Genomic DNA, 12,626 nt, shown 5'->3' with positions numbered 1-12,626 from the left:
TCACACAAGGGAACCCTAACCCATTGAATGAGAGAAGGCCGAGACTGCAACACAGTCCAAATGTTCTTTCAATTTTTAAAAATGGTTACATTCGTGAAAATGATGCTAGTAACATGTATGAAAACACCTGGTGGTAAAGACAGTGATTATTTACTAGGCTTACAAAAAAACTAAACAAACTGTTCTTACCTGTCCATCATCAGGTGCTTGTGTAACCTCCACAGCCACATCAAACGAGGACGCTGCTGCAGCACGCTCGGCAGCAATTTGAGACTTCAGCTAGTTCAAGATTGGGAAACAAAACAAAATTTAAACATAAGAACTACTGGCTAAGATGGACATCAAAGTTAGGTCATTCATGAATTTAAAAATCCTTTATATTCTGAGGAAATTAAATAATTTTACATTTCAAACCAATTTTACAAATAAAAGTCAGTTCTGAGAACAAATTGAATTCTGAAAAATCAAAAACAAAAAATGGACAAACAATTCTGTCACGTCACAAACACTTACATTCCTCTTTGTATGGAAAAGTTTTAATAGTGCCAACAATTTGTTTAAGCAACACCTGAGAAGGAGGTATTCTTGTACTTACTTCCTCCACCTGGCGTAGGTATTCCTCTTCAGCTTCTTGAACGAGGTCTCTTGGAGGTTTGGCATTTTCTGATTCTGGACCAGCATTCATTGCAGCAGCCCTTCCACCTTTCACACGCTCTCGAAGCCTTTGTTCTTTATGGCGAGCTTCCAAGACTCGTTCTCTACGAGTTTCCCGTTCCAAAAGCTGTAAAAAGGCAATCATTCAAAATAATTATTAATTTCAGTAAAAAAACCTGAAACATTTAATATTCATGAAAACTGAGCTACAACTAATGAACTAAAAATTAATGACAGAGCTCATTTATGATAAAAATGAGGTAAACCAGAAGATTTGTCAAAAGATAAATCTGAATCATTGTACACTGAGTTTGAGCAACCAACATCAGACGTGAATGAAACGGGAGACTTAAAATTACTCGAAAGTTCCATAATGGGAGTGAAGACAAATGTCCAAGGCAATAAATGACAACTTAAAACTGATGATAGCACATCAGAAATACAGAGGCTTGAAGAGGACTGTTTAGACTAGTTTAAGCTGGCTATTATAAAGGAATTTACATAGAATTAAAGAAGTACTTCCGAATATCATGGGGGAAATGTTATTTTCATTAAACGCTTGAAGGTTCAGATGCCCCAAATAGCATGAACTGAGATGTTTAATTGGGTTAATTATTAATTCTTGCTCACCAATCATAATGTTAATGTGAGTGACAACACACTTGACATAAGATCTTTTCCCTCTAATTCACCAGCTGATTCAAAAGTCAGGTGTATCCAGTACAAAATACAAAAAAAAATTTGACTAAGAAGAATGCAGTGAATAGAACATTGTTGTATCTGGGTTACTAAAAAAAAAAAAAAAACACTAACATGGATACAAAGTGAAAACAAAAACAATTGTGCAATAACTTACTGAAGAAAATGCTACTTTTTCATGTTTATCTGATGGCATTAAAAGTCTAATAGGAACATGAAGCAAAGAGATGGTCCCCAGCTGTGAGCCTGTTGCTAAGAGACGACCTCCATCATGCGTCGCAATGGTTTCAAGTCCTTCATCTACAACCTGGGCTGTTTCAGAGGGAACACTCCAGGAAGTAAGAAGATCCCAAGCATCAAGGGATCCATCCAATCGTACGGTAAATAATACAGAAGAACGAGAGGCACTCCAACATCCACTCCGCATCTGTAAAGAAAAGAACACCGTTAATGAAAAGAGGAGGAAAGCAGTCTAGCTTATAACTGTTTGCAGTTAATAACAATATTAAAAATTATATACATTAGTATAGTCTTTTCTAGCATTATCATGACTATTATCAACTAAGTTTCAAACATTTTACTAAAATTTTCTAAAACATCATACGTTGCCAATCATAAATTCAAAAGTGGAAAGTCTGTTTATAAACTTTCTCAGAACTACTATGATCCTTGGAGTGAGAGGGAAACCTCTAAATTCCATATACATACATTTTTCTTATAATTTTGGGTAAGATTGTATTGCATGTTTAGTTTTATTTAGATTTGAGCAGTTGTAGACACCTGAACATGGATGTTTATTACATTTTTCTACACTTATGTCTCTCTGAAATGAATTTTTTTTAATGGTAACTGATGATGATTTTATCATTATTAAAAGAGTAACATTATGTGCACTTAAGGTTTGCTAACTATCACAGTAATCCCTTGTGTTACTAATAGGTGATATGCATTATATCCTAGAATGATAACCAGGTAAATCCTGTTTGTATCTGAATTGTAATGTGGCCCAAATAGAGCGATATGGACACACAGTTACTGCACTTATCCCAGGGACTTTAGTATAATGAAAGTAGGGCTTAACTGCATTTTATTGCAGTTTTATAAAGGATACCAGTAAGGCATCGTCACTAAAGAAAAAAAAAAAAACTTTATACTGTGTATGTTTGATAAATAGTATACTTCCTTCTGTAAAGCATGCTTTCTGTGGAAGGCTTATCTGAATTTACAATATCTTCTCTTTTCCTTCTCACCTTTTACAAGTTTATTCTTACATAGTGATGTTCTTTGTAATGACCATCATTTGGTATAAGCATTCTTTGTGTAATGCTTTTGAAAAATAATCACTAGAGGCTCCCATTTTAAAAAAAGAAGTTTGCCAATTTATCAACTGTAATTCAGCCTAAGTATTGTTAAAGACCTTCTATGATACCAGATGAAGTTCAAAGCTGGAAATAATTGTTTCAAATGCCTTCATTAATTTTTAGCATAGTTAAATGGCATATCCAAGACAGATTATTTGCTGATTATATTTCAGGTGAATTTAGAAGCAGAAAAAGTGACCTTCCAAGCCATATTTCATATGTACAAGCTAAATGGCAGTACAGTCGGGACATTACTTCAAACCTTACTTAAGAACACTGGAGATATAATGCTAAATGATGTTAAACTCAAGAGTTTAGTTAAATTCATGATTATGAGCATCATTCAGCATTATGTCCCTAGTATTCTCAAAGTAAGGTATACAGCAGTATCCATACTGAACTGCCATTTACCTTTTACTGATGAAATAGGGGTTAACGTGTTCATCACTATGAATTTCAAATTTTCAGAGAGTAATACTATTGTGGGATGATGTATTGTGAAGTTTCTCTTGTAAGAAAGGGGTTGCTTACATTAATTGATAGTGCCGAAGGATGTTACCATGAAGAGTGAAAAAAAATCCTCAATTTGTAAAATGAATATATCTGAAGGATTCTTAAAGTAGATGCTGTACAATTGTTTCTGTACAGATATGAAAATACATTCAGCTAAAAGAATGTTCACAAACCTGGGCTGGTACAGGTTTTGTCCACAGTATAGGAGATTCTTTAAAATCTTCTGCCCAAAGCTTAATGGTCCAGTCACCTACAGTCATGAAGTTCTTCAAGTAAAATGGATTCCTTTGGACAGAATATACTGGAGCAATATGCGAGCTGTAAATTAGACCTGGAAAAGAATAAATGGCAAGTATAAGTTAGCACATAAGAAGTTTTGTTTACATACTTGTATGAGTATATAGAGGACAAATGGCAAATTTACATATACATACATATAGTACACCTATACACGCACATCATCAATCACTGGTGCCATTAGCATTAACTCTTTTAAGACCTCAACTTACTTATTCTGTCAGGTGGGTTCCTGGCACGACGGTTACATGCTACAACCTGTCCCTGTTCTGTTCCAACCATGAACTTTGTTGGCATAGTAATCTCATAATCCAGGCAAATGGCACTCAGGGCTCTGCTGATGTCTGGAGGATCCTCTCTCATAGGGTCTAGTACTAAACTATCCGTAGGCTGTGAAAGTTTTCTTGTGTCCCACCAAAGAATCTAAGGAAAAGAAATCAAAGACCATTGAACATTTTTTTTGGATTTCTGTCATTTTCCCTTAAGAACTTTAATTTATCAAAGCAGGGGTGTAATATAATCTACAGTACAGGTACTCGGTAACATTTAGGAGGCGATTCAAAAATAGCTTTTTACTGAGACTTACTTCTAGACCTGTTATTAATTGCAAATGTTACTTAAATATGTAAATGAGCTTCACACGATTGGACTTAGTCAGAAATGGCTGCTTAAACAAATAATAATAATAATAATAAGTAACTAGAAACTGTCATTGATTTTACCTCATATTTTTTCAAGTACATAAAAAATTAACAAAAATGGTGAGAAATGCTTATGGTTTATACTACTTCTTCCCTGCTGCACTGTATCCTATCAAAATCATTTACAAACATTTGTAGGCAGATTTTATGACTAAGCCAAATCTTGAAGTTTAGCGAGAAAGGAATACAAATCCTCTGGATAAGCCATCACGCTTGGAAACTATGCTTATCTGCACAATTGAGACCTTTCATCATTACCACCTTGCAAAATTGCAGCATTTCAGTTAAATCTTTCTTTGAGTTCTAAGTGTTCAACATGAATTCCTACAGTTTTATAAAATAATAATGTACAATCATTGTGCTTTCTGCATTACTTGTGTATATGTAGAGGAAAAATATGTAACATTTTATTGATATTGCCCTAAATGACTTGGGGCATAATAAATTTACAAGTTTTGAGTGGCAACACTGCTTAGATGACCTGATCACAGCTTACTCATAAGAATAAAAAGTAATGGTTTTGTCTGATACTAAGATTTTTCAAGCTGGCCCTGTATGAATAATTTTAATTGGTCATCTTGAATACTAAGGAAGTAGTGCTCTCAAAATACACATGTTCTTACTTGTCCGTCTGTTGAAGCAGAAAATAATTCGGTCCTGTTTTTGTGAGTCATCCAAGTCAAGGATGTGACCATCTGCTTATGACTGACAGCAAGACCTGTTGACTCTATTGGCAAGGAGCCTTGTCTTACATCCCACCATGATACCTGTCCATTGTTGAGACCTAACAAGTGTGAAAATGAAAAATTTAAGGGATTTACAGGGAAAATAATTTGTTTTGCAATAGCTATAACTCAACATCCAAATTTATTCATTAAAACGGAATAGCTGTAAGGTCAAGTGGAAATCAGACCAACTTTATTAGAATTCAGTAGTGAAAGTGAATTTGAGATGGTCAATGATAATCTGCTCTTGAGAGAAAAGAAGTTCTCTTACCTGCTGCTATGACATTATTGTCTTTGACATTATATTGAAGACATTGTAACCAAGAAGGAGCTTTCATCACAAGTTCTGGGTGACTGCTTGTGTCTGTAGGAGGAATGATTCTTTCAGACTAAATATTGGTGAATTAAAACAATTGCTGTATCACTTTTCCTTGAAGTGACATTTTAATTTTACTATAAAGGTTATTCAATATTATCCACAGTAAAGAGCAAAAATGTGTAAGACTTTTCAAATACTGAGGAGAAAATTATATAATTTTATGAACTTCTATTAATTCTCTTTTAATTGCTGAAAGGGACAATTTATATGCCATTGTTCTTGATTAGCAGTGTAAACTATTAATGCATTCATCTAATTTTAAAATGCAAAGTGCTCTTTTATCACTTAATACAGAAAAAATGCATTTCATCTACAATGTTTACAGAACATACCTGAAAACTAGACTACAATATGTAAATATATGAGAATATCCTTATAGTATGTAAACGGATTTTAGTAGACAATATCCTTGTGATTTAGACACAAAACTATTTCTTCTACAGTAAGAACAATGGAATTGGCAACTGAATGACTTTGATAGCAATGTAAGAAAGTTAAGGAAAAGGAAGAAAGCCGGACCTGGTAACATATAAGAGGGAAGTACATATGCGGATTAGGGAAAATGGAACTGGAGTGAATTCTAGCTTGGCAATAGTGGATAAGGATACTTCCTCAAACTAAGAAGTGCAGGGACTGCAGATATCAGAGCAATGGAAGCTTATGTTATGGTATGGCAGGTTCCATGTGGGTTCATGAAAGGAAGAGGAATCCAGTTTTTTATACAATACAAGCAAAAAGTTACCAAAATAGTTTTGGAAATAAGGGAGAGTGATATCAAAGAAGTCCCCTGAGGAGTAGTATACTGTGAAAAGAAGAATGCATTGTCATGAATACATTGATTGTGAACTGGATGTTGGACAATTGTGCCATTAAGCTATTAAAATAAAAGCAAGGGCCTTTGTACCTCCCATATCATTAGATGCTATAATGAAGCCAGTCAGTGTCTGTTGGCATCTCTCATTCTGAGAACTTCAGCATGACGGTGGAGCGAGTGGATAATAAAAACGCATGGCAAGAATTATGGTAAATGCAGACACAAAATTTATAGAATCAGATAAACAAACATCGTCAAAGCCGTCAACAATGGAATTTTAGACAGATTTAAATGTCTCATATATGATTTATCGCTGGCTTTTTGTTTGTTTGTTATCTAGATAGCACTTGTAAAAATTATTGTTTATTGATTTAAGTAATAGGTCTACTACCAATATTTAAAGGATTACTATTTACCCATTTGTAGTGTAGTATACTTTCCTATCTAAAGAAAGTTAGTAAAAAGATGCAAGAAATAGTACTAAATTTTGAAAAAGCATGTGAAATATTTCACTAATAAATCATACAAAGCCTTACTGAAGTTTTAAAAGATGTAAAAAGACCAAGACGTACTGATATCCCACACAAAAGATTCCTTTGGCGTGAAGCTCGTGAGACCCATAAATTTAGAAGAAGAATAAGCTGCGGCAACTTTATGCCCTCCTTCTGGGGCAAAACTGAGGGAGGTGATCATTCTTTCTCCTGCATAGGGATCCCGGATAACATTGACTGTCTTAATCGGTTCTGGCTCATCAACCAAAGGGGCTTCGTTTTCTTCGAAATACATTTCGTAGATGTCAATTGCGTTATTCTGTCGGATACAGTGCTCCACTTTCTGTAAGAATTAAATGCTCTGTTAGCTTTTTCATTCCAAATTTAGTCTATATTCTTGAATTTCTATTCTAAAAACCGATACTCTGATCCTAAAGTTTGTGTGTTTTACTTTCAATCTGGGTAGTACAAAGTGTATAAATATTATTCTAGGAGGTTTTGTCATTGTTTAGCAACAACTATGAACTGTTAATTTCTTACCTAAGGGTACTTTTCATTGAGGAAAAGTGATTCTATGTTATATTTACTGACAGTACTAGTTAGAAAACCAAGTTCATAATTTTATTCTGCAATGCTTTAACGTTGGCTATGCTGCCACTGTTGTTATCTATAATTTACTCAATTTGGTTGGTTTAAGGTTTCTTGATTTTTTTGCTATTTAACTTGGGGGACTGGTCAACTTGAACAAAATTCCTTCAGTACTTATGTTACATATATCACAAAGAGCACATTCGTGTTCTACTTTTAAAACACAGGAATGTGTAGGAAGCATTACAAACATAGCACATGATTTTAAGTTTTCCTTTCCTGACTGAGTTCTAGTCTGCATTCAAATAGAAAGTATAGTATAATATTCAAATGGAAAGTATAGTATAGTCATCATTAGATCTAGCCCATAATGCTCTCAAGCCCATCTGTTTCCTGAGCCTATACCAGTCCCGAGTGACATCGATTGTCAGTTTAAGTAAACGTTTGGCTTCTCATTTCTCTCCAGTTCAGACTGTTATGCCATTAAATTTCCAAAAATATTATCTGAAGCTTGAAGATAGAAATTTATCCTAAAAGCAACTTTTGCCGTTACTCAATATATCAGATTAGAAATACAATACCATAAGAAAGAACTCACCGACCCCAGCATGAGCATGGAGTGAATGTAATTGTCATCCTTTTCAATTTTCTTCCGGTACCTGACTTTCTGATCCTCTTCTGTAGCCGAGACATCTTTTGGCCATCCTCCTTCAGTGTGGTTCATACCAGTGCTGGCAAATTCTATGGTTTCTGTATTTACCTGTTAAATGCGGGGCATTAGTCAACATCTGTTTACTTTTGATAAGTTTATTGAGAAACAAACCTATTTATCGGGGATCTAATATTTAATGTTATTGGTAGTAATTTTCTTTTGCCAGAATAAGATTTAGCAAAGCAAAGGTTTTTGCTGCTATGATCCTAGGTATGTGTGAATCTCATACATCTGTAAACGTTTCTATTTTTGTTCTAATTTTGCAGAGTCACTTCTTACTTTTTATTTTACATATCCACCTTAACTTTCTCCTAATATATGAACTCATAAGATTGCTAGAGACATATTTGATAACTGTAGTATAAACTGTATAAAAAATCAAAATAAAATAAAACTGCAACAATCCCAATTACATCTATAGTTCTCTGCTACATATAGTACCTATCTGTAGGTCTAGCTGTAATATAAGTCCGCATGTACGTTAAATTCCTTTTGAACAATAATCCTAATAAAAACACTAAAGATATCTTGTAGCTAATCCTCACAAGATAAACATCATATAATCATATATATTTTTCTAACTAATTGGGTCTCCCTGAGTTGCCTTAAAGCTAAAAATGCATTTCCGAAGTCCTGTCATTCCATCCTAATTTTTAAGGCAGGTCAAATCCATAGATTCAGGAACTACATTAATTTTTTTTTATCCATACTGTAAAAAAATAGGATTTACTTATTCATATTACTGACCCTCAGAACTAGAAAGGTAATTCTTACCTCATGCTGGGACATTTTTGGCACATGCTGTACGGCAACATCCTGAGTTGGCATAAACACGTATTGTTCTAGTAATGATGGGTCAGGATGTATTGATACCATCAACTGGGTTGGAGATTTTTCAAATCTGGCTTTGCGACCCTTTGGAAAGAGAAATTGCGCCCTCATAAAGACATGAGATATTGAAACAGGTATTAGCATAGTACTATACTGTACAGTTCTGTATTAAACAAGTATTGTTACTAGTCTTTATATGAGTTCTTAATCTGTAAGTTTACATAGGCAGCCCCAGACAGACTGATGGAAAATGGGATATAAGAACCTCTAGAGATAGCTGGGGTGATTGGCTGAATCACACAACATAGGCAATGTAAATCAACAAATTCACAGATGTTTGAATAAGCTAACTATAATAACAGAAAAGTACATAGTAGCAGCCAAAAAGGAAGAAAATAATTCGGAAAAAAATATGGACTTCAGTGGGGGAACAGTCATTCTATCAATCTGCAAATCCATATTCCTGATTATAATATTTCATCTAAATATTTATACAAGAAACATCGTAGGGAGCTAGTGACGTCAGTGCACCTCATGCGGTGCACTGTATAGGCGTTACTATAGGCTCCTTGCAGCGTGCCTTCGGCCCCTAGCTGCAACCCCTTTCGTTCCTTTTACTTTTTCATGTTCTCCCTTCCATCTTACTTTCCACCCTCTCCTAACAATGATTTCATTGTGCAATTTGAGGTTCTCCTTCCTGCTACACCTTTCAAACCTTTTACTGTCAACTTCCATTTCACTGCTGAATGCTCTCATAGGCCTTTGGCCTAAATTCTATATTAAATTTAATTCAATTCATGGAATAAAAACTAGCCCTGAAAGGAAAACAAAGGACTTCATTTACTAAGAAATGGCTTAATTAAAAAAGCATTTCAATATCTATCATTTTGTAGAGCTTTCCGAAGAACTTTGAAGGAAACAAAGAGCAGTAATCGATACAGAGATCCTACTTTGATGCTAATTATGCCCCAGTAGCAATGCTACAGAAACAAAACCTATAAAAGATGATTTACACAGATATTTCTACAGTAAATTTGGGTAGCTTTAGTGTGAATAATAATAATGATAATAATAATAATAATAATAATAATAATAATAATAATAATAATAATAATAATGAAGACGGGTGGCTAAAGAGTGCATGGGAAGAAGGACTAATAAAAGTAGACGTAGACCCACAAATATACAGAGACAGGAGAATGACAGACAGAACAGAGGACTGGCACAACAAACCAATGCACAGACAATACATGAGACAGACTAAAGAACTAGCCAGCGATGACAATTGGCAATGGCTACAGAGGGGAGAGCTAAAGAAGGAAACTGAAGGAATGATAACAGCGGCACAAGATCAGGCCCTAAGAACCAGATATGTTCAAAGAACGATAGACGGAAATAACATCTCTCCCATATGTAGGAAGTGCAATACGAAAAATGAAACCATAAACCACATAGCAAGTGAATGCCCGGCACTTGCACAGAACCAGTACAAAAAGAGGCATGATTCAGTGGCAAAAGCCCTCCACTGGAGCCTGTGCAAGAAACATCAGCTACCTTGCAGTAATAAGTGGTACGAGCACCAACCAGAGGGAGTGATAGAAAACGATCAGGCAAAGATCCTCTGGGACTATGGTATCAGAACGGATAGGGTGATAGGTGCAAACAGACCAGACGTGACATTGATTGACAAAGTCAAGATAAAAGTATCACTCATTGATGTCGCAATACCATGGGACACCAGAGTTGAAGAGAAAGAGAGGGAAAAAATGGATGAGTATCAAGATCTAAAAATAGAAATAAGAAGGATATGGGATATGCCAGTGGAAATCGTACCCATAATCATAGGAGCACTAGACACGATCCCAAGATCCCTGAAAAGGAATCTAGAAAAACTAGAGGCTGAAGTCGCTCCAGGACTCATGCAGAAGAGTGTGATCCTAGAAACGGCACACATAGTAAGAAAAGTGATGGACTCCTAAGGAGGCAGGATGCAACCCGGAACCCCACACTATAAATACCACCCAGTCGAATTTGAGGACTGTGATAGAGCAAAAAAAAAAAAAAAAAAAAAATAAATAAATAAAAAAAAAAATAATAATAATTCTACTATTCTGGAAAGACAAGCAAATAACAAAGAAAATCCTACCTTTATCTCTGATTCTTTCTTCCTTATTACTACTGCCGCTGACATGATTTCTGAAACACTCGGCGCGTCCAACAATTTTGTAATGTGTTCATTAGAGACTTTACAATACAGCTGCAAAAGAAAAAATTACTCGTTCAAATAAAATACATGCGTAAACCATGACGTGCAGTTAGGCCTATTAAATGCGTGAGTCAACAGAACTTTAATCTAATATACTTCTCTAGCCTATATCCAGATAAAGCAAGACAAAGGGAAGGTGAAGAAACTTAAAATGAGAGAAGATAATTTGAAAGGGAGGCAAATTAGGGCAAAGGTAAATAAAGAGATATACAGTACTATAGTAGAATAATCCTTTGCAGTTTTTGTTGACTTAAGAAGTCTTGTAGATATGGAGACACAGTCAATAGAGCCGTTGCAATGTGCATCTCATAAGGAAAATACCTGAACTGTGAAAAGGTCTTTATTGCATATAATTATAGCGTAATAAGCTTAAATGACTAAAAGCAACTCACTTCAGTAATTTCCTTCCGTTTATCGAGACTTCAGAAGATGAAATTAACTTCTGGGGACGACGGAAACATAATTTCCTTACCGTAAACAGCAATCATGGCCTCCCGCAATAATGTTGTTCAAGAAAGGCGTCGCGGTAACCATGGAAACGGAACTATCCGAATGCTTTTTCTTCGATCAGACACCGAGTTCGCCAATACTGGGAATCTGGCAAGAAATGGTAACGCAAACAGTAATATGGTTGTATTCAAGGGGAACAAATTCAGTTTTAAAAAGGCTGATATATCAAAAGTCAAATGTGGCCATTCGCTCGTCTTCTCTATCAGTATAATGATATATTATATGTTACCCAAATATTCTTAATTCATTTAACATAGCGAATAACTTGCATATTAAATAACAGGCTTTAATTCAAAGGTATTTTCTTCACTATACGACTTACATACTTTTATTTTTGCGATCCCTGTCAGCTCCGTACTTCTCCCACCATGAGTGGGACAACCCAATGCACTCCTTACACAAGGGAACAGAGAAGTTAACGACCAACCCATTTAATTAAAATACGTAAATTTATGGCATCACCAGTGTTGAAAGATGTGGGTACTAGGTACACACCCTCTAGTTCTAGTAACATCTCTGTCCTTGGCTGCCTTCCATCTCAAAATTGGAAGAACAAAGCAAAAACAAGAGTATACAATAGCCCACACTACAGGTTCAAAAGAATCAAAGATATACTAGAACGCTGGAATTTCCACCCACTCCTTGGGAGCAGTAGGTGGAAAACACGTCAGAGTACAGAGGAACTCATTGCTACAACTATAAGAAATTCTACTGTCATTCTATTAGTTGTTGACACTAACTACAAGTTCATGCTGTAACTAATCTTTGACATTGCTTATGCATATACTGCACCCCAATATGGGGCAAAAATAACTGGTAGGCTACTACTACATGCCCCAGTGCTTGCATCGTTTATTTTAATTAATGGTGGTTCAGTGAGACGCAGCTTAACTGGTATATTATCTGAGGAGACAGGAAGCACAATAAAGAATTCAAGACGTTTAGGGAATCTTTCACAAGGAAAAAATCACGAATAAAGAGAAATGAAGATTCAATTGGAAGATTACGTTGTTCATCTGATCCCTTGATAGGTTCCCTAAGAAAAGTGGACAGACTGCAAACACTGTAGTACCTGAGGAAAGCAA

At 35.3% G+C, this 12,626-nt stretch overlaps 1 protein-coding gene across 1 annotated transcript in view; it reads right to left on the bottom strand.

Moving 5' to 3' along the window:
• The window catches only part of LOC135210138 (dynein intermediate chain 3, ciliary-like), a 131,695-nt gene extending 120,087 nt beyond the window's left edge, over positions 1-11,608 (bottom strand). The window contains exons 1-12 of the mRNA XM_064242958.1: positions 11,424-11,608; positions 10,912-11,022; positions 8,709-8,849; positions 7,821-7,982; positions 6,716-6,977; positions 5,222-5,314; positions 4,849-5,009; positions 3,737-3,947; positions 3,401-3,558; positions 1,511-1,780; positions 596-781; positions 190-279 (exon numbers count right to left, since the gene is read on the bottom strand). Coding sequence (XP_064099028.1) covers positions 190-279; positions 596-781; positions 1,511-1,780; positions 3,401-3,558; positions 3,737-3,947; positions 4,849-5,009; positions 5,222-5,314; positions 6,716-6,977; positions 7,821-7,982; positions 8,709-8,849; positions 10,912-10,956 — 1,779 coding nt within the window. The 5' untranslated portion in view covers positions 10,957-11,022; positions 11,424-11,608. The remainder of the gene's footprint in view (positions 1-189; positions 280-595; positions 782-1,510; positions 1,781-3,400; positions 3,559-3,736; positions 3,948-4,848; positions 5,010-5,221; positions 5,315-6,715; positions 6,978-7,820; positions 7,983-8,708; positions 8,850-10,911; positions 11,023-11,423) is intronic.
• Between the last annotated feature and the right edge of the window lie 1,018 nt (positions 11,609-12,626).

Source organism: Macrobrachium nipponense, chromosome 39 (assembly GCF_015104395.2).
Source record: "Macrobrachium nipponense isolate FS-2020 chromosome 39, ASM1510439v2, whole genome shotgun sequence".
Taxonomy (NCBI): Eukaryota; Metazoa; Arthropoda; class Malacostraca; order Decapoda; family Palaemonidae; genus Macrobrachium; species Macrobrachium nipponense.
Note: the sequence above shows the minus strand (reverse complement) of the source record. Positions and strands in the feature narration are given on the sequence as shown.